This window comes from Cryptomeria japonica, chromosome 2 (assembly GCF_030272615.1).
Source record: "Cryptomeria japonica chromosome 2, Sugi_1.0, whole genome shotgun sequence".
NCBI lineage: Eukaryota > Viridiplantae > Streptophyta > Pinopsida > Cupressales > Cupressaceae > Cryptomeria > Cryptomeria japonica.
In genome coordinates this window covers 229,569,195-229,593,201 of record NC_081406.1, presented here as the reverse complement: position 1 = coordinate 229,593,201, position 24,007 = coordinate 229,569,195, and the positions used below count along the sequence as shown (strand labels likewise).

General features: G+C 35.9%; 1 protein-coding gene across 2 annotated transcripts in view; it reads right to left on the bottom strand.

Annotated features, from left to right (window-relative positions):
• Positions 1-5,993: 5,993 nt before the first annotated feature.
• The window catches only part of LOC131034531 (uncharacterized protein C57A7.06), a 41,303-nt gene continuing 23,289 nt past the window's right edge, over positions 5,994-24,007 (bottom strand). The window contains exons 8-10 of one of the 2 annotated variants that reach the window (XM_057966034.2): positions 7,496-7,627; positions 7,165-7,396; positions 5,994-6,378 (exon numbers count right to left, since the gene is read on the bottom strand). In XM_057966034.2, coding sequence (XP_057822017.2) covers positions 7,193-7,396; positions 7,496-7,627 — 336 coding nt within the window. In that variant the 3' untranslated portion in view covers positions 5,994-6,378; positions 7,165-7,192. Of the gene's footprint in view, positions 6,379-6,889; positions 7,397-7,495; positions 7,628-24,007 lie in introns of those variants that run through there. The other variant, XM_057966033.2, reaches the window with a different exon arrangement.

The following is a 24,007-nucleotide window of genomic DNA, read 5'->3' as shown; positions in this document are numbered from 1 at the left end:
TGATCTTTAAGGTTGTCCTATTTCTCATATTGGGAAAGATAGAGAGAGAAATAGGACATATGAGAAATAGGATGCCTAAGAGGTATTTTTTTCAAGAATTCATGTTGTTTAATGTAGACTTGTAATCTGAAAACTATTTCTTTTTGGTCTTATACAACAAAATATAGCTCAACAAACACAATTTCTCAGGCATGTACAATTGTTTCTAAGTACCATTGATTAATGAAATAAGCATTAGCTTCTCTAATCTATTTTATTGTGTGTGAAAATGATGAGTGATGAATGTTTGTAAGTTATATGCATTCCCTTTAATATTTGTCTCATCCTAACACCTTTAAGTAGTAAAACCATGCATTCTTTGTAAGTTGCAGGTTGTGTGGTGGTTGCAAAGCAATGATTTAGTTGTAAACCATATTTTCTTTCAAAAAATATTCATAACTCAAACCTCCTTGCAAAGCACTGATGCATTGGTGCATGAAAACCCTTGGGTTGTGCAAATTGAGATGGTTTTTGAGCAACTATCTATCATAAAACAGAAATATGGATCCTAAAAGACTCATTTGGTGCATCACCTCTTAGTTTTAGGTTTCATTCAAGCAAACATTTTTATCCTTTTTCCCAATATGCAGCAATATCACAAGTTAGAATAGGTAAGCTCCAAGGGAGTCAACACTCTCTAGAGGTTCATTTCCACCACAAGTTACCCACAACCAAGGAATGGTCTTATGTTTCTCTAGGTTGTTGAGTTGATATTTCAACAAAAGTGCAAACTTTAGTGATAGTAGGAGGCAAGTTGTAATCTTGTTTCAATAGATAATGCATATTTGACCTCTCCTTTTGGTGGAATTCTTTCTTACAAAAGTTTCTCCATATATTCCATATCATTTGATGTTTTTATGTTGTTGATTTGTGCCTCTTTGCTACTATATTATAGTGATGTTATGTAGAGGTTGATGATCAACCACAAGAGCCAAGAATCATCTGCAAGCAAAACATCTATCACACAAAAAAGATCAAGCAAAGATAATGTGCTCTATAACAAACATAGAATTTTGTATTATGCACAAGGAATGATCGAGGATACAATATCGGAGGTAAAATTACAATGAATGGATGAATCCTTTTAAAAGATGAATGAAACCGTAGGTGCAAACCCTAATGCTAAAATTAGGAGAACTAAAGCAATGCAAAGTAGGAGCTAAATTAAGCTCAACTAAATTTAGAATTAAAACTAGAAAACCAAAGTCTAGATAATAAAAAAGCACATAATTTTATCTTTTAAATGAAAAAGCAATTAAATGAACTAATCAATAAATAATTAGATATTTGTCCTAAAATTATTCTAACACCCCCCTTAAGATTAAATTAGGGATAAGCTAAAGAACTAATGATGAATGTAAAATGCATGCATGAATGAGCCCCGGTAACTAGGCCTGATTAGGTACTCATGTACAAACCAATGCAACTCACACCAATGAGGTCTCTCTAAACAGAGAAAGGGAGAAAAACCACATGGGAAAAAAATTCTTTCAAAAAGCAAGAGATGCAATGAAATGAAAAAGGTACTACATGTGACTAAGTTGAAGGACTCCAAGTGGTCATAGAAGTACAATGAAGTACAATGAATATCTCTCATAAGAGAGAGAAGAAGAGAAGATGTATCTCCCCATAAAAGAGAAACTCCAATGTCAAAGATGAAGGCTCGAGGACATATACTAATGTAGATCCAAGAGCGGCAAACCATGTGTCTCCCCTTAGGAATAAACAAATCAAGTGGCCAAGTTTGAAACAACTCCATGAGAGGAGATGGAAGGAATAGTCTCAAAATGTGTGTCATGGAAAATTGCTTGATTGTTGAACTATTTGAATCATGATATGGCAAATCAACTAAAACAAATCCAAACTATTGTGAAGATATTGCTAAACAACCTCTGAAGGCAGAGTTTACTTTAGTGGCAAATACTCATCAATGGCAAATATTTCATGTCGGCGACCTGGAAAATGGCGAATATATTGTATCGACCAGGGGTAGCCATGTCGCCAGGAATTTATAAATATTCATCAAATGCACGATCCAATCGCCCATTGTTTTATGTAATTAATTGTATCTATGTGAAGATTTTGCCAATAGAATCCATGTTTTCCACATGGTAAATTCAATTTTTTCGCCTACACTCTCTAAGGTTGCCTTAATAAACGACCATAATTCGCCAATAGCCCTATAAAGATTTATTTGCCAGGAGGACCCAATTCACCTGGCATTTTGCACAGGCGTGTCTCCATTGACCCCAACTTTCGCCAACTCTATTATATTTGCCAATTAATTGGACAACCCATAATCGCCTCAAAAATTATATAAGACGTGTTATAGTTGAACGAAATTCGCCAAATATTTATATACCATATAAAATTCCCGCCGAATTCACCAAATAAGGATTGGTATAAATACATTCAAAGATCAGATCTATCGACTACCAATTACCAGATTGGAAGTCGTGCGTGCTGAGTGGATCACAGTTAAAGGAAGTCAGTGACAACACATTAATAAATGTCGATGATCGATTAGGATAAGATTTGATATGGGGACTTTTTGGAGAACTATGTTCTCTCATAAATTTGGGCCGAAATAAAACTTCAGCCATTGATCTATGATCATCGAACGGTTTTAAATCATTGATGGATTTTAGGTACGTGTGATGTGTCAATGAGGTCACGATTATCGATACATCGTGCAGAGTCCGGACTCGACGTGATGTTGCATTAATTAGATGACGAAATGGTTATTAATATATAACGAAAATGACAATGAATTTATGAAATCGCCAATAAAATATTTATTTTTTCATAAATAACGAAATATTAGCCAATATAATTAAATAATTTTCAAATGGTAGATAAAAATCGCCAATACACTTAAATAATTTTTCCTTCAGAGTATAACTTTTTTTTGCCTCCTAAATTACATATTTTCCCCACACAATAATGAATTATTCGCTAGGATTTTATGGAATTTTCATACCCTAAAAAAAATCGCCAATACAAATTAATTTTTTTTCCAAATTTGAAAATTGTTTTGCCATCAATATGAAATTACCCCCAAAAAATAATGAATGATTCACCAGGATTTTACACTTTTGCCCGAGGGGTGGTTTCTTAAAGTTATCCTTGTCTGAAGGCATTGAAGATGGGATGATAGGAATGCTCAAACTGCCTTCAAGGAGGAATGGAATATCCTTGGTCATGACCCCAATGTCTAGAGTGTGTGATGTATTAAACAATGTTGCAATATCTGGCAAGTACTCATCCCACTCTGCTAAAACTAGAAGGAAACAATCAACTTGTTGAACTAAACTTATATCTGAAGAAGTAGGAGGTGGAGGATGATCAAAACAAGTCTTAAGAACCACTATGGATGATTGAAGCACACATAGGTTCAAGTGACCAAACCTCTCCTCAGATTTTTAATTCACTCTCGATGCATGAGAGATAGAACCAGATACATGCTCAATGGGAGCAAAATAAGAGAACTCATATAACCATGTTGCATGATCAACACTGCCAATTATAACAAGCTCTCAACTATGCAGATCTCTGATGAGCACTAAATCAGGGATGAACTCAATTGTCTTACCCGTCCTACTGTGGTAATCTGGTAAATGGAAAAGAGATTGGAAGATAATGTTGGGACACAACATTATTAAATGTGCAACCATCAACCTCAATAGAACCACTCCCATTAACACTCATGGAAGTGTTATTACCCATCAATATATGTGGAAAAGGATGATGCTCAAAAGAAGAGAACATACCCTTTGATGATACCATATGATGTGAAGCTTCTAAATCTAGAATCCATTTGGAGGACTGAGAATGTGTCGATGCAAAGAGAGCATGGCCTTTCATCTCATCTTCACCATGTGCCATAGATGAAGGCCCAAAATGTCCAGGTTCTGAAGTTGTCGAAGAAGATGCACTAGATGAAAGCGGTTGGATATTATTTTCCAAAGAAGTTCTTTCAGCTCATCAATTTGCTTTGCATAGCACCGATTCTTATCATATCCTATCATGGTGCAATAAGCACACTTAGGATTGTCCTCCTTGGATGAAGACCTGTTGGAAGAGGTGAAAGAATCTAAATCATGTCGATATGACACTAAATCTAGAGGCAGATGAGTAGACTGTATACCTTTGTTCTTATGCTTCTTCTTCTGTTACCATGTAATGTAGGAGTTTGAGCAACCAAGGCTTGAGATTTAGAACTAGAAACTGAAACAAGATGAAACATCTTAACCTTCTCCCATGTAAATCACTCACAAAACACCTCAAACGAAGGCATAGTGAATATGATGCCCAAATCATCCATGGTGGAATAGAATGATGAAGCAAAAAACTAAAATTGGCCTTGAAGCTTGGACAGAATCAAGAAGATGCACTCCTTATCAGTCTTTTGCTTGCCACAACTCTGTAACTATGATCTAATGGATTTGAACTTCTCTAATTTTATTGCACCATTTTTCCTCTTTAAACTTTGATTTAACCCACTTCTACTCTTTGCAAACTATCATAGATTGTAGTCCCATTTACCTCCATCATACCTACTCACCAACAAAATGAAACAACTAGCATACAATCTCAAGTAATTTGAGAAAAAAAAATTAAAATGGTGGGTAATTATATGCAAACATTTGTTTGCCTCTAGCTTCAATTACCACCTAGTCTCAAGTAATTTGAAAAAAAATAAAAAATAAAAATGGTGTGGTAATTACATGCAATCATTTGTTTGTCTCTAGCTTCAATAACCGCCATCTTTTTGCAATCTACTTTTTTATGCCTTTCAAAACATGATTCAAACAAATAAACAACATACAACCCAAAAAAATTGTGTAAGTAGTCTCAACCATCAAACCTATTATATACGTAAAAAATCCACCCTTTATAGTATCGTACAAAATGCTAAATTGATGATCAACATCCTTATGTATTGAATACACAAAATATATATATATATACCAACAAAATATGTAATAATAATATTAAAATCGATTTGAAATATTAGTCCATAACAAGGGAGCATGTGCTAATCCACTTTGGCTCATGTCCTCCATCAATGCATCCACCTTTGAATATCATTTGTCAACAAGGATGGTACACAATCTATTTCTCGAAGGGTTCCATAAAAAAGTTCATTGTTTTCCATTTCTTTAAAAAAGTAGTTCATTGTAATAAAAGTGGCATTTTTCATAGCCATGTCCCCTAGTGGCAACATCCCACACATTGAAATACCCTTTGAATAAATGGGATTGATGCACATCTACTACATTTTTGTCTCTTCCCAACCATTTTGTTTGCCATTTCAAACTAGCCGTAAAACCATGTCCACTCACCTAATAAATGGTGCCCAACCATACCATAGCTCTCAAATTGCAAACAAATAAATAAGGGACAAGCTGACAACAAAGAACACACTAAAGAAAAGAAATAAACACTTAACGCTCCCTTTATTTTTGGCAATTTAAAATTAAAAAATAAAAATAAAAAAATCAACCGTAAAGAACCACCATGGTGATGGTGGCATACCTTGTAATGAATAAAAATAACATTCAATGTCATCCCGAGGACCACCAAATGTTCCACAACGACATTTCCTAAGTTTTGCCTACATTCAATCCAGAGAATGTTCTATGATTTTCCTACAGACTGGGGACAAGCAAGGGATGTCCTCTGCCATCCTGCCATTCCAAAAACGCTACTGGGGATAGGTGTGCAGGATTTAGGGACGAGGGACAAATCCCCATCTAACATTAAGATTATTGTAGCTACCTCTTAACTGTTTGAACTCATCATATCACTACTTAAAATATAACAATAGATAATATGAATATCCCTCGAAGAAAATCTTTGTTCAAAAGAAAAAAAGATAGTTTTGTGATTATTATGGTTACTCCCTAACTGTTGAACCCATAAAATCGCTGCTTAAATTTACAAGCAGATGATTTCCATTCAAGAAAATAGCATTCATATATTAGCAATTCAGTTTAACAAATAATATTTCACCTGTCAGACCTTGCTCTGTTCTTGGCATATATTGAAGTGTCCTAAAAAGATAGATCGTTGCCACACTTAGAATTTTAAATTACCAACAACAGCTGTAAAACTTGAGAATGCAAGCTACAATAAGACCATGACCACAAGAGGATAGAACAAAGGATATGATCCCTTCCAGTTTGGTGTTCCTATATAGAATTTCAGTTTAGCCTCAAACAAAAGCAGTTATGGATAGAATGATGACTGTGTATTCCCTTTGTCCATTAGTTTTAAAACTCACCTTATAAGAACGTAAAATTTGTGCCACATTTTTTGGTGCCATATTGATATCACCTGACAACAACATAAACAATGCCCATGTCATTCAACTATAGAATGTATACATGTTATCAGTTACTTTACCCACATATACATGTCTTGAAATTACTTCAAACTCTTCTTGTTTCTTTATTCATAGAAATAATTTGAAAACAAAGGAAGTGAACTTGCAACAATGAAAAATAGCTTTAACATGGTATAACTCATTAATGAGGTTTTTATTATTAAATCTTAACACACTGAATCTACAAAGAATTGCTTCCTACCCATTACATGCAACACAAAATCATGAGTGTGCAATAGCCATGATTTTTCAAATTTGGCAGAAATTTCTCAGTTAAAAAAAAGTTCCCATCGGTAGTAACCAGTTACTTGATTTTCAAATTTTCAATACCTTATCTGATCTCAATCAAAGTCTCCAATCATATAGACAACCAATGAGTTGGTCAAAACAAACACCATATAAATAGATAGATTAAAGCCATCTATCGATTGCAATTCATGCTTTATGATGCTCTGGAAGCGATTAAAGAAATAAGAAGAAAAATTTGGAACTGATAAGAAATATAACTAGAAATACATATGGGATTATTTCTATGAATCAATAAGCCATAGGCCACATTGAAAGAATCAATCATTCTATAAAGCTTGACATAGCAAAGAACTGTCACATCAATCCCAAATGCTGATTCAAAGCTTGACAACTCTGAATTGCTAATTCAAAAAATGCTCTTACAAAATAAAAATTAGTAAAAGCTCAATGCCTCACTTCAGATTTTGATTCATAGCCCTTCGACTCACATTTTTAAGAGCATAATCTTGATCCTTACTAAAACCTGTTTGGCAACTTCTTTGAAGTTTGATGTTGATCCTTACTAAACCCTTTTTTATTTTTGTTAGAATTTTGATCAGTACTCTTATTAGAACTTTTTCGCTTTCTTGAACTCATAGCAGAATGAAGAATTTCATCTTTTGGCTGCTGCTCTTTTTCATATTTAATAGGATCAATAACTACTCCAGCTTTCTTAATAACCTGAAACAGAAGCATCATTCATCAGAAGATAACAAAAGAAAAGGACAAAACTATTTATCAGTTATCACATAGAGAAAGTGGCTCCTATAGTTCACTTACTGTAGGTCGTATCATATTTTGGAAGGCATGGATAGTGTTGAACTCTGGACCTATAGGCATCCGCATGCTCCGTTCAAAAACTTCTTTGGACTGATAGGGAAAAGGAAGCGATGGGGCACTGTATTTTGCTGCCTGGCAATATAAAAACTTGTAAATATTAGTTAACACAAGGAAACAAGACCATGTCAAAGAGTAAATATACTTTCACCAGAATATCAATAATGACTACTAAAACAACAAAGAGTTGCACCATCTAAATGTTTCAGCTATTGTATTGCCAACAACCTACACGGTTATCTTTCAGTCTGCTTAAAAAATACTTCCATACAAGCAAGATAGATAGGTATATGCAGATCTGGACCAAAACATAGCCGAAGCATTTTATAAAATTAGTGACAAGAGAAAGGCTATCAACTAGATAAAATCGAAGAATCAATTTGACAGGAGAAACGACGTTATTTTTATTAGAATTGAACAATTTGATAAAACTAAAAGAGAATGATAGTTTTATCATAGTCAATTAAGTGATAGACATTTATACATTTATATTGTTTATATCTCAACTCAGGAAAAGCTTTCAAAATTCAAAAATATATTCTATTTATTGACAATTATATCACTGTTTTTATAGTTTGCAACACACACACACACACACATGCACATATATCCCCTGTACCCATACCCAAGGAAACTAAAATTGCTGTACCGCCATACCAAGTACCAGTTCCCGTACCTGCACCCATACTGGAGCTGGTAATTTAGCATTCACATGATTAAATCACATTTTTTGGGTGATTAATCAGCATGTACTTGAGAAAAAAATGGGGTACACAATTTATTGAAAAAAACCAACAACAATTGTTTGAAAAATAGGGAAACTCAACAAGCGGAGTAATTGTTAGTACTTGCAATTTTTTTGCAAATTAATGCTATTGTGCCTAATACAGGGCCAGAAGCCTAGATGACTTATTCAAAAATTACAAGAGACTACTTTCAAAGTGAATCATCGAGTGCCTTTCAGCTCAAGGCAAACTCAAAGCAAGTACGGCCAGATGCCATGACAAAGTAATATAACTGAATTATTCTGAAAGATTGATGAATATGGCCGAATTAGATGGTTGACATGCCAATGACTGATTTGAAGTGGTTGTACAAAGTGAGGCATGCAGTAGATGAAGAGCATGGAAAAGTTCATGGCTAGGTTTGTTGCACAATAATTCTTTCAAAAAAGGGAGTTGACTACGACCAAACTTTTGCTCTAAAGTTGCAAGGTACACTTCTATTAGGGTTCTGTCTCTTGCATCTCATTATGGATAATTTTATATCAAATGGGCATAAAAACATTTATTTCTAAATGACAACACTAGAGAAAAAGTATATATATCAAACTCAAGTATGCAAGCCAAAGAGAGCCCTGTATGGGCTGACCTTGAAGCAAGCACCTTGTGCTTATTATTCACAAATTGATAAGTATTTTACTAAATTTGGACTTCACTATAATTGCTACAAATCCTAATCTTTATTATCTATTTGATAACTCTAATCTGCTAGTCCTAAATGTGTATGACCTTATTCTTACAGGAAGTAATGAAAAACTCATAGGGTAGTGCAAAGGGCAATTGACATCGAAATTTGAATGAAGGATATTGGCCTTGTGCACTGTTTACTGGGTCTTGAAATGTGGCAAGGTAAAAGAGAAGTATTCCTAAGACGAGAAATACAGAATGTATACTCTAAGCCACTCTCTACTCCAATGAATCCAAATCTTAAGTTGACTTCAAATTTACAATCAAATTTGGTGAATCCTTTTGTTTATAATGTTGCACACTTTGTAGATTTAGACTACGCAAGGGATACTTCATTTGATGATCGAATGTATTTCTTTTAACTACCAGCACTCCCCGACGCACTCTCCTTTTGCTTTGCTGGTGTCAAATGACACACAGCAAAGGAAGTCAAATCACTGCCTGTAGGTGCACAGAGCAAAGGAAGACTATTCATTGACTGTAGATGTGTCGTCCAATGACTAATATATCCAGCTGTGCCTTGCCACTTCTCTATCCTGAGAGCACCTTCAATTCTACAAATCATTTCCACTTCAGATGATAGAATGCAACAGAAATAAGAATGAGTTACAGGTAGGGATTACATCCTACCAACTTCTTGTCTTCTAGGGGTGTTGTCCTAGAAAATGCAGAATGCATCAGCAAAACATAAACTTCAATGCCTTCATTTCCAACACAGACTCACATAAAAACCTATGCCTTAAAAGATCAGCCAAAGGAGGAAAACTGCCACACCACACGCTAGACAAGGTTGGCCTATAGATCAGTTATTAAAATTAATTTAATTATTAACATTACTTCATAATTTTTAATTTATTAACTACATAATAATATTTAATATTATCATTATTTAATATTATTTATATTATCAATTAATATTTAGTGTTTTTCAAGACACTTTAGTTCTGGCTAAAATCAGAGAAAGGATACGAATTAATTGGGGACATAACAGTCCTCCCCTCCAAGATGTTGCTTGTCCTCAAGCAACTTCAGGTTCAGAAGCTCAAAGATCTCCATTCTCAAGGGGAGCCATGTAAATTCAAACACCATGCCATGCCCGTCTAAGGTAGACCAAGCATAGCCACCAAAAGATGTATCCTCTAAGGTGATGATCCTCAAGAGATCATCCAGATCGCACATGCAAACATAATCTTATACTTGAATTAAGCAATACACATTCCTTATACAATGAGTTGTATCCCCTTCTTCTCTAACATCATGATGACAAGTATAGGAAACAGCAAATCTCAAGTGTTTTCATACCTTAGACCATAAACAAGATGCTCTACCTCTTTCTCCAAAAGAGGATTTATTGAGACATCCTCGACACCTTCAGTTTTGTGTCTTATCATTTCCCACTTAGGGCTAACTATAATATTTTTCTCCAAAGCACATTCATTGATCAATGGTCCACCATTTGGTATTTTGAAGGATTGTGCATAATTTGGTGTATCCTCCTTCAAGCAATACACATTCCCTATACAATGAGTTGTATCCCCTTCTCTAACATCATGATGACATGTAATTAACTGTGACATAGGAAACAGCAAATCTTAAGTGTTTTCATACCTTAGACCATAAACAAGATGCTCTACTATAATTTTATACCCTAGGTTTGTTAATCGGACTTATATCTTTTATTTATGCCCTAGATTGTAATTAGATTTGTCACAAATAAGTTAGCATTCAGTAAAATCAGAAAGTAAGTAATCAGTAGACAAACACACATACCCTGGGAAAACCTCCAAGGAGGAAAAACCCAGCATGAAAGACCGACAGGTCAGATTATATATTCTCCTCTTAAATGCACAAATACAATACTTAGCTTCTCTGTCAGATCTGATCCTTTTGTATAGCAGATCTGCTCTTTCTAAGTTCTCCAAGTTTGTACAACACCACCTATGTCCTCTTGAACAAATTCGCACAAGTCTGGATGAATTCGCTTTCTTCCTTATGAATTCGCACCTTATTAGCAGAGCTGTTTTCGCATTTGCTTGTAGAATGGATGAGTGTGTATTGACTTGCAAAATGTCTCTTATTTATACACATCTTTAATCCTTGATTGCAAGTCGGCCTCCTTTGAGTTTTGGCGCCAATATATTAGGTGGCGTGTATTTAGCATAGCGTGGATATTGGGCTGGGCATATATTAGGGTCACGTTACCCTAGGATAGGGCCCGGACCTAAAGGGGTTCGGATGTTGCCTTAAGGCAATCCGAACCCATACATAACCCTAGTTACAAACAACACTCCCTCTTAACTAGGGAAGAGGAGAATACATAATCTGAACCTTTAGGTTCCATCTAGCACACAAGCATAGAATTACATCTTCCACCTAGCACACAAGCATAGGATGCGTAATACACCAATGGGTCTTTACATTATTACAATTATCCATCTAGCACACAAGCATAGATTGGATATAATTCATTCTTGCACACAAACAAAGAATGATTCAAAGTGCTACAGATAGAGTCACTAAGATTGAAGCTCCCTCTCAATCAGGGTTCCGTTTTCCACAACACCAAGTCTGTCTCTGAAGTATTCGAACTTCACTTTGGATAAAGGTTTGGTGAGGATGTCAGCAAACTGTTCATCTGTGCTGATGTACTTTAGATGAATGGCACCTCTTTGCACCATATCCCAAATGAAATGATAGTGTGTTTCCACATGTTTGGACCGATCATGAAATACAAGATTTACCGACATCTTTATACAACTTTGATTATTGCAATGAATGGTGGTAGGACCACTAGCTTGACCAAATAGTCCAACAAGGAGCTTACGAAGCCATACTGCTTCTCTGGATGCAACAGATGCAGCAATGTACTCAGCTTTTGCAGTGCTTAATGCTACCGGAGATTGCTTTCTACATGCCCAAGAGATCATTGCAGAGCCCAAGTTGAAGCAGATAACTGAAGTACTTTTCATGTCCTTGACACTTCCTGCCCAATCTGAATCTGAGTAGCCTTCCAAAAGGATTGGGGTATTCAGTGAATACTTCAACCCATAGCCAATCGTGCCACGCAGGTATCTTAGAATGTGCTTGGCAGCAACCAAGTGAACAAGTTTAGGTAAGCTCATGAATTGACTGAGAGCATTCACAGCATAACAAATATCTGGCCTAATATTGACTAGGTACATCAGGGATCCAATCAACTGCCTGTACTCAGATGGATCTGCAAAACCAGAGTTAGCTGCAGAAACACTTAACTTCTTTAAGTTAGATTCCATAGGAGTATGCATAGGTTTACAATCTATCATCCTAAATCTTTTCAAAATATCAATAGTATATTTTCCTTGACTTAGAAAAATTTCATTGGATCTTTGCCATACTTCTAACCCTAGGAAGTGATGCATTAAACCTAAGTCCTTCATTTCAAATTTTGAGGCTAATTCCTTCTTACATCTTATGATTAATTTACTTTCACCAGTAAGAAATAAATCATCCACATATAGAACTAAAATAAGCATCTCACCATTATAAACTTTCAAGTAAATATTAGCATCAGCATCATTCTTGCAAAATCCTAAGCTTAGTAAGTATTTATCAATTCTTTCATACCACGCACGAGGAGCCTGTTTGAGCCCATATAAGACTTTCTTCAACCTGCAAACATGAGAGTCTCTTTTATGGATTACATACCCTTATGGTTGCTCACTATAGACTTCCTCTTCAATAACTCCGTTGAGGAATGTTGTCTTAACGTCCATTTGGTGCAGCTCCCAACCTTTGGCTTTGGGTCTGGGTACAATGTCCCAGACAACATTTTTGATGATAGACCCATACTCTTCATCCATGGCTAGTTTCCAAGCATGATGAGACATAGCTTCTTCGACATTGTGAGGTTCAGACTCAATGATATTGCACATCACAGAGATGTAGTTGGCGTGATTTTGGAATCTCTTGCAATCTCTGAAGGTTCCTCTAGGAGCAGCAAATCCTTCAGCATCTTGAATCGTGTTTCTAACCCAAAGTGGTCTCTTCTTGGGGACCACAATATCCTGAGGTATATCGGTAGAGTGCATAGGTTCTGATGGGTCATTCTGAACTTCCTGATCTAGAAGGTCAGTAGACTCCTCCTGTGTCTCAGGGTTAGCATTAACTATTGAATCTTGATTTTCAATCATCATATCATTATTGATGGTTAATGAACCTTTAGATCTTTTGAAAGCAATATCTTCTTCAAAAGTTACATCTCTGTTTACCTCAACATACCTTTGACCTGGAATGTAGATCCTGAAGGCTTTGGAAGATTCGCTGTAACCCACTAAGATGCCTTTCTTTCCAGATTGATCCAACTTGGTTCGTTTTTCTTTGGGTACATGAACATACACCGGACTCCCGAGAATCCTTAAGTGACTGATGTCAGGTTTGATTCCTATAAAGGCTTCTTTAGGAGTCACATCCTTTAGGGCGCGATGAGGACATCTATTCTGAATGTAAACTGCAATTTTGGATGCTTCCGCCCATAGAAAAGGTTTTCTATGGATCATGGCCCTTGCAGCTTCAACAATGGTCTTGTTCTTTCTTTCAGCAACTCCATTTTGCTGAGAATTGTAGAGAACGCAGAACTCCTCCTTAATTCCTGCTTTAACACAAAAGTCATAGAAACTACCTGAGGTGTATTCACCTCCATTGTCAGATCTCAAACATTTAATTCGATTTCCTGTAGTATTTTCAACTAAGGCTTTGAATTCTTTAAATCTGTTTAGGACTTCTTCAGACTCAAGAAAATAGATCCATGTTTTTCTAGAAAAATCATCTATGAAGATAACATAATATAGGAAACCGCTAGGGGATGCTACAGACATAGGACCACATAAATCTGAATGAATAAGTTCTAACCTTCTTTAGCCCTACTATCGCTTTTATGAAAGGGATTCTTTATATTTTTACCCATTGCACAACCTTTACAAGCATCATCATGAGATAAACTGAGTTTAGGCATACCTTTAACCATTTTACCGAGAGTGGGAAGAGCTTGGAAGTGTAAGTGACCCAATCTTCTACGCCATAGTTCGCATGATTCAGGGGTCTCATGAATGAGAGCTTGGATTGGGTTAGCTGCAAGCTTATATAAACTATCACATCTATTTCCAATAATACGAGCAAACTTGAAATTAGATTTCTTAGGCCAAGCGAGTACTTTCCCTTCAGAAAATGCTATTTGCAACCCCTTATCTTCTAAGGCAGAAATGGAAATCAAATTTCGTTTAATACCAGGTACAAAGAGAATATCACAGAGTTGTAAGGAAATACCAGAATCTAGATTTAAGGAGGTAGTGCCAGAACCTTTTACCGAGTATCGAGCATCATCACCGATTACTACATGAAGGTTGGTGTCTTTTTCAATCAGATCTGAGAGATGCTCACAAAATCCTGAGATGTGTCTGGAGGCACCACTATCAAGTATCCACATATTGCTGTCCGTAGGAACATTGCTGGATAGAACAGAGATAAGACGATAATCTTCACTTTGTTCGGCAACTTCATTTAAGTTGGCTTCCCTTTCCTTTGGGTCATTCTGACAATCTATGGCATAGTGACCATACTTATCACATCTAAAGCAACGAATGTGAGAGGAATCTCTTGACTTTTTCCTTGGATCATAGGATGAGGATCTAAAATCTTTGCTTCTCTTTTCTTTCTTCCAATGTCCACCTTTCCTAGATTTAGCCAAGAGAACATGATTATCTTTGTGAGAGTTCTTGAGTTTTCCTCTTACCTCAATTCGAGATTCCTCTTCGATGCAATCAGATTGAAAACGTTCAAAGTTGGAACGATCGACTCTTCCACCAATGCTAGGAATGAATGGTTCCCATTCATCAAGTAGACCATTTAATGCAATCATAACAAGATCTTTATCCGAGATTTGGCAATCAAGAGTGCTTAGCTTGTCCTTTAGTTCATTAATCTTCATGAAGTAGGCTATGATTGAGTCTTCTTCTTTCATTTTCATGTGAAGATGCTGCTGTCTTAGAGCAAGAGCCCTGCTGAGGTTGTTGACCTCATACATCCCTTCCAAGTGTTTGATCATTTCCCTGGCAGATACGAACTTTGATATGACAGTGACAAGATGATTCTTGACAAACTCAATTATGATTCTTCTAGCCTTGAGGGAATCTTTCTTGAACTGTTTCAGCTCTTCAGCATCTTCTGGAGGAGACAGACTTTCTTCTTCTACAAATTTCAGCAGATCATTCTCTTCAAGGATCAATAGAATACACTTTCCAACCAGCAAAATCAATGGCTCCCTCAAGTCTATCTTCAGCCTTCAAACCTGACATTTTAATCTGAAAACAAACAGCAGCTATATGCAACAATTGATTTGCTAAAAATCAGATGTTAGTGAAACCTTAGCTCTGATACCATGTAATTTTATACCCTAGGTTTGTTAATCATACATATCTTTTATTTATGCCCTAGATTGTAATTAGATTTGTCACAAATAAGTTAGCATTCGGTAAAATCAGAAAGTAAGTAATCAATAGACAAACACACATACCCTGGGAAAACCTCCAAGGAGGAAAAACCCAGCATGAAAGACCCACGGGTCAGATTATATATTCTCCTCTTAAATGCACAAATACAATACTTAGCTTCTCTGTCAGATTTGATCCTTTTGTATAGCAGATCTGCGCTTTCTAAGTTCTCCAAGTTTGTACAACACCACCTATGTCCTCTTGAACAAATCCGCACAAGTCTGGATGAATTCGCTTTCTTCCTTATGAATTCGCACCTTATTAGCAGAGCTGTTTTCGCATTTGCTTGCAGAATGGATGAGTGTGTATTGACTTGCAAATGTCTCTTATTTATACACATCTTTAATCCTTGATTGCAAGTCGGCCTCCTTTGAGTTTTGGCGCCAATATATTAGGTGGCGTGTATTTAGCATAGCGTGGATATTGGGTTGGGCATATATTAGGGTCACGTACCCTAGGATAGGGCACGGACCTAAAGGGGTTCGGATGTTGCCTTAAGGCAATCCGAACCCATACATAACCCTAGTTACAAACTGTTTATGGTGAAAATGGATAACAATAATAACGATATTGAAAGGCTAAATGAATTCAACCACAAAACCCTAGCCTAACAACAACAAAAATCCACCATAACATATGAAGATTACCTAAGACAATGTAAATCAAATGAAATCACAAAGATTATACCATCACATGTCCAATAGGGTTTGGATCTCCATTCTTCCTATCTCCATTGATCTTGTTTGATGTATTTGCTCTCAGATTTTATGTGCACAAGAGCTCAACAAAGAACGGAATGTGGTTGCAAGTAGGATCGCATATGCCAAGTAGTCAATTGATCAAGTAGTTAGAAAGATTGATTAGGGTTTGATAATGAAGAAAGCATCTCCTTATATAGAAGACACCATATCAAATGGAGGGATAAGATTGAGAGGTGTAAAAGGAGGTCGGCTATGATTAGAGGGTAGGTAAAAGAAATAATAAAATAATGAAAGGGGTAGGTAGTGTATGAATTAAAAGATGAATGACATGTGTCATGGGTAGAAAAGGCTAATGAATTAATTAAATAAATAAAGATTTATTTAATTAATAGAAAAATTAAGCTTAGATAATTAAATAAATATTTATTTAATTAGATTGGACAATTTTGGGTGTCTACACAAACAACATTTATCTCTTTCTCCAAAAGAGGATTTATTGAGACATCCTCGACACCTTCAGTTTTGTGTCTTATCATTTCCCACTTAGGGCTAACTATAATATTTTTCTCCAAAGCACATTCATTGATCAATGGTCCACCATTTGGTATTTTGAAGGATTGTGCATAATTTGGTGTATCCTCCTTCAACTTGGGCCCTTCGCAACTGATAAGTGATGTCTTTTCCATCTTGACTTCATTGAATTTTTGCTGACACATGCAGTCAGTAGATACCAATAAGACATCTTCTAACAAAGGATCTTGCATGTTGGATCTTTGTTGTTCCTACCCAACAATCTGCTCTGGTGTAATGCCTTGTCGCCACTCTCGATACCTTCTCCTCCAACGCCCATTTCTTGTCTTCATCTCATAATACTCAGTGAAGGGCATATCATGTTGGATGGTCAGGTTCAAGGCATTATATTCAACAACATTTCGTCCTACTGTGTGATGGTATGAGTTGTTCTCCCTCACAAGGGTCTGCCTCTTCTCTTTGTAAAAATTTGGCCTTGAATGTCTTCTTGAGTGGGTTACTTGAAACCCTACAATTAGCTAAGTCTTATTGGGTGGGTTACTTGAAACCCTACCATTACCAACATTTCGTTGGTAATTCATTTCTCTTAGGATGCGAACTATCTCTGCCATAGAATCTCTCATAGAGGATTAAAATCCTCTACTTTCCCTGAGAACTACTTCAAAATTTTCTTCATTCCTATCCATGAATCTGTATTACAGCAGTTCCAACAGGCTGCCAAGAACAATGGCTCTAATACCACTGAAATATCCCTAACAAATATTTTCCAGATTTGACTGAAATGTCCTTAACATTCTTTCTCAGATTTCATGCACATTTCGAGAAAAGTAGCAAGTACAGAATTCATAAACGGCCAGTAAACAGAAGCCTTTATACTTAGTTATTATTTCTACAGAATAATCAATAAAACATCATAAAGTATAAACAGTCTCAGCTTACTGATATATCATATAGAATTAGTATATTTTTAATGTCAGCGTGAATATCCTTATTACAGAACGGCAAAGCATATAAGTACCGATTACAACGGTGCCCAAGATTAGACTGATAGGAACCCATGAAGCTTGAAGTTGTATTCTCAGTGCCAAGGAATAGAGCCAATATGCCTAGTTTCCCTCTGACGATCCGACCGCCTGGGAATGTTGTCTCGTGATTGAATGTATTTCTTTTAACTCCCATCACTCTCTGACGCACTCTCCTCTTGCTTTGCTGGTGTTGAATGACACAAAGAAGTCAAATAGCTGCCTGTAGGTGCACACAGCAAAGGAAGACTATTCAGTGAATGTACATGCATCGTCCAATGACTAACATATCCAGCTGCACCTTGCCACTTCTCTATCCTGACAGCGCTTTCAATCCTGCAAATCATTTCAACTTCAGATGATGGAATGCAACGAAAATAAGGATGAGTTACAGGTAGGGGTGACGTCCTACCTGCCTCTTGTCTTCTAGGGGTTTCATCCTAGAAAACTCAGAATGCATCAACAAAACATGAACTTTGATAAATTCATCTCCAACACAGACTCATAAATACCTATGCCTTCAAAGGTTGGCCCCAGGAGGAAAAAACTACCACAGCACACGCCAAACAAGGTTGGCCTATAGAGCTGTTATTAAAATTATTTAATAATTAACATTTATTCATTATTTTTTAGTTTTTGACTATATAATAGTATTTAATTTTATCATTATTTAATATTATTTATATCATCAATTAATATATAGTGCTTTTAAAGACACTTTATTTCTGGCTGAAATCAGAGAAAGGCTACGAATTAATTGGGGACATGACATCAAATATGATATCCTAGTTCAATAGGAAACAAGTAATAGTAGCATTCAATTCAGCCAAGAAAAAATACATGGTAGATTCTTCTGCTAATTGTGAGGCTATTTGACTTTGCAAGCTGACAGCAAAATTTACCAAATGTTGGAGCCAACCATTGTATACCATGACGATCAGAATTCCATTAATCTCTCTAAAAATCCCAAATTCCATGACCATTCCAAACATATAGATATTCATTATCATTTCTTCAAAGACAGTGCAAAAGGGACTCTGACTAGTAGTTTGTCAACATGTATCCTAAAATGAATAGATTGCAAACATTTTGACAAAGCCCTTGTCAAAAGAAAGATTAAAATCCTAAAAGCTAAGCTGCATTTCATTTAGAATAGATTCCTTGTGAAGAGCGAGTGCTAATTTTTTCATCACTCACCATTGCTCTTTACCACCTAGGGAGACAATAATGAGTCCTAAAGATGGGTTCAAGAAAATCCAATATTTGGTGTTGTTATATCCTAAAACCGCTACAACACAATCCTAAAACATAGATCCACCTTCAAGGTTAAGGTTTGTCTTCAAGAAGATAAAATAAGGGTTCCTCAACAAATTGAGGAGGTTTAAAGGCAAGTTGACGAGAGTAAGTAATCTCTCCTACATTTTGGATTCAACTAAGCCAAGGGTATTCCTTGGGAGGTTCTTAATAGAGTTTAAGCAAACTAAAATGTAACAAGATTGTGATATAGCAACCATCCCCAATGTACACTTTGTTGATTTTAGGCAATCAGATGTTAATCTAGTTACTTATGTTATAAACAGACTGAGAATAAGCAGAAATAATAATAAAAGCACACAACACAAGACACAAGTACCCTGGGAAAACCTCCCTCTTGGAGGAAAAACCCAGCATCAAAGATTCAGATCAGTTCCTTTATTCATAAGCAGATTACATGAATCAGATTACTTATCTGATTGAGTGCCAATCTAGGGCAGACACCACCTTGCCCAGCAAGTTGTCCAATGGATTCGCTCAAGGATCAGACTTGCAGCAGCATGAAGATATGGATACTGACTGAATTTGCATACGGTTAATGGCACTTGATAAAGACGTTTGTTGTGTAGAATGAATCTTGTTTATATACAAGATTCATGTTCAAGTTTTCCAAGTCAGCTTTAACCAAATTCCCTTTATTTTACATATTTCAATTTGCACTTTTGGCGCCCAATTTGGGGCCTACATAACTTGCAAGTTGTGACACATTTCCTTTTGGGCCCAGCCCTATTTAGACATGAATTGCTTAACCACACGTTACATTTGGGCCCAGCCCTATTAGACATAAATCGCTTAACCTTATTACAATAAGATAATATTTTAATTGCCACAAGACAACATTAAAATATGATCCGAACTAGCTAACCATTTCAACACACTTGACCACTATAGTTGTCACTAGGTCAAAGATGAACTAGCTGCATAAAACTTCTTGTAAAATTGATATAACAACTTGCACATGCGCCAATGGATAACAACAACATTATAATTTCTATGTAATATTTCATTTAACATCTCATTCACAATGGCAAGGTTCAACCATACATGACATGATTCTTTGATGATTTAGGCATTTGGGATTGCTTGAAATTGTTCCTTGGTTTGCAATTATGAATCATGAATAGCATTTAGAAACCTACTCTAACCTAAATCTACTCCTACATCTAACAAGGATAAAGTAGTTATTTAAATGATGAGTGAGTAAACATTCACCAATATGGAACAATGGCTACTCTCTTGGGAAACAAAGTCACGAACAGCAAAAAGAAAGGAGATACATCCAACAAAACATCAATAGAACCAAATTGCATTTAAATACAAATCAATGATTATATCATATACAAAGGACATACTTAATAATACATAATAAAACTACAACAATCCACATGCAATGAAGGAATGACCATTATAAATATTTTGCAACGCATTAGATGTTATCACACATACATCAAATTCTTATTATATAATCGTACAAGCATACATGGTTATAGAAATACATAACTACGACTGTGTGCTTTAAAATATCCTTTCTTCGCTTTATAAGATGTGTTCCAGCATTTGTAGACTAGGCATTCAACGTTTGATGCCCTAGAACTAGCTCAAGGCACTCAAGGCACTTCTAGACCAGACAATTGGCTCAACAACCAACACCTTAAACAACTGAAAACCTTATTGTATAATATTTCAAAAAACTCACCTAGCAAGAGATCTTGGTGATTGAGGAATTGGTACAGTATAATAGACTGTAGCCAAGAACCAAAACGTAAGTATATAGCCTAGGGCTATTACATTGGTATTTGAGCCATAGGCCCTGCCAGCTTGTGGACAAATTTCTAATAGTATGCAGTTTAATCAACAGGATTTGAGAGCTCTAGAAAGGAAGAAAGAGAGATTGGAGGCTACTCAAACAAAGATCAGTGTCGGAATAGGGACCAAAGGTAAGACAAAGATGGTAGATCAAGGAGACAAGCTGAAGGCTTTCATCCAAAAACAAGAGTAGAGGAACCACCTATTCCCTAAAATAATACAAGAAATAAATGCCACTTTAAGCACCACCAAACCCACACAAAATCTCTCTAGTGAAGGGAGCAACTCAAATGGACCAAACAATCATAACAAGGTTTTCGCTGGATCAACAATTGTACCTTTCCAACCCACCTTTCTATCTAGGGAAGAGACTCCAACTGAAGTACAAGAGCAAAATCCAGCAACATGTGACATCAGTGCTTGCAAATTATTGCAATATCAGATCTAGGAGTGTTCCAAGAGTGGATAGAAGACCTACACAACATCCCCATAGAGATTTGCAACAAAAGTTCAGTAGGTTGACACTTCTTTTGATAGATGAAAAAAAAGTACTGCACAGGCTTGAGTCCATAAGTTAGATACCTATCTTTCACTCAGTACTATGATGGAAGAGAAAGCCATCACATTTGTGATTCTTCATTATGAGGGTATAGTCCATGAGTGGTGGCATCACATGGTGATCACCCAAGGACATAGTCACATTGTCACTTATGTTGATTTTACACAAACTTATGGATAGATTTTATTAGAATATTTAATTATATTTTGGTCACCTATATTTAGTTCCTTGTTTAATGGTCATTTAGCTTTTTAGTTAATTAGCTTTTAAGCTTAATTTAGCTTTCACGCTTAATTTAGCGTTTAGCTCTTTAATCTTTTACTTTAACGTTATGTTCTAATTATAGAACATTGTCTTGTAACCTCTATATATACGTGTGTATATCGTTCGATGTAATCATCCGATTATTGAATCATTCATTCAATTTATTTTTCATGGTATCAGAGCGGGTCAATGGGATTCTTTAAAGTTTGGTGAATTTTTTAATAAAAAATCATGCCCTTCTTTCTGGAATATTTTCCAGATTTTTTTTTATTGTTTTTTTAATTAAAAAAACGATTTTGCTTTTTAGAAGGCTTTTTGAGGGTTTCTGGTTTGTGGGCGAATTTCTGTGTTGGGCAGCAGTTCATGTTTTTTTTAGAGTTCTGGAGATTTTCGGGCCTGCAACCTGGAGTTTTTTTTTGCAGATTGAAATTTTTTCCTAAGGTTTCTGCAATTTTCAACTAGGGTTTTGACCCTTCAGTTCAAGTCAAAATTTTATTCTGGTTGCAAATTATTGGTGGGTTTTTCGAGACCTCAAATGGGTCGTCGTCAATTTTTTCTGGGTGCATTGTTTTTCGTGCCTCAATTTTTGAGCCGTCGGATCTGCATTTTGTTTTCAGATTCTTGGTGGATTCGTTTCATGGGTGTTTTTTATTTTCTGCAAATTATTATTTTTTCTGATTATTTTCAGGAAAAATTTCAAGTTTTAAGTTTGCAGAAAATTTTTAATTTCTGGGTTTCTTCCAAACCTCGAAATTCACGCCTTAGAATTCGTGCCAGAATTCTCCTCCAGGGTTTCAGATTTTTTGTGCAACTGCTTCTATTCTGATTTTTAATCAGAATCTTCCGTCTCATTCTTTGTGCCTTCACTAGGTTGACCACGTTCAACCTCAGTTTCTATGATGGCATATTTGACCAACATCATGTTGGAACACAGACAGAAGTTCAACAACTGCCACAACACCTGGAAACAGTGCATGTTCACGATATCTGAATATCGTTGCCTTGATCAGATTGATTTAGGCCAGACCTCGTCTTACAGGTCCCATGGTTTTCACGATTTTTTCTTGAAAAATTGTCTGTCGGTTTTCTGATTTTTTTCACAAAAAATCATGGGAGGGATTTCATGATTTTTTCCTCAAAAATTGTTCGTAGAGTTTATAATTTTCCCTTAAAAATTATCTCATCTGTAATCCGCGATATTCGCATAAGATTTTAGTTATCTGTCATCCGCAAAGCTTGCATGGGATTTCTAGGTTTTCACGATTTTTTCTTAAAAAATTGTTTGTTGGTTTTTACGATTTTTTCCTCAAAAATTATCTATAATATGCGAAGTTCGCGTGGGATTTGTGATTCCGGAAGTTCTCTAGTTTTGATCGATTTTTCTCCTCAAAAAACGAGCTTTGTTGCAGTTAGTTTGGGTCGCACCTGCCAAGGCGAACATCTGCAACTGTGGTATCTTGCAGTCAATTTTGGAGTTGGTACTCTTCTGCAAAAGGGTTTGCCGATTTTCCTCAAAATCATGGTTTCAGGTTTCAATTTGGTTACCCAACATCAGGTTGGATGGATTTTGGTATTCTTGGTCATTAACACTTTTCAGATCCAGGGAGGGTCTCCATTGCAACAAAGTGTTCTTTTCATTTGTGATCAAAAGACCTGCAATGTCTTATGTAGGGTAGTTAGTAGATAGAATGACCATTAAGGGAGGGTATTAGAATATTTAATTATATTTTAGTCACCTATATTTAGTTCCTTGTTTAATGGTCATTTAGCTTTTTAGTTAATTAGCTTTTAAGCTTAATTTAGCTTTCACGCTTAATTTAGCGTTTAGCTCTTTAATCTTTTACTTTAACATTATGTTCTAATTATAGAAGATTGTCTTGTAACCTCTATATATACGTGTGTATATCGTTCAATGTAATCGTCCGATTATTGAATCATTCATTCAATTTATTTTTCAGATTTAACAGGAAGGACCCCAAGATACATTTCAAGGACTTGACCCAATTGAGACAGCATGACAAAGTGGATAAGTATGTAATAGAAATCCAACGTGTGTCAATTATAGTTCCAAATGTGACAGAGGAGACTCCTTGTCTTATTTGTAGGGGGACTGGCCAAACCACTAGGGGGTTTGGTCAAGGCTTTGACCCCATATCTTTGCAAGACACCAGCAAGAGAGCACAAAATTTGGAGGATTTGATGACTAAGAACATGTTCTACACTAAGGATGCACCATCAAGACAAAATAAGAAACCCTTTCATAAG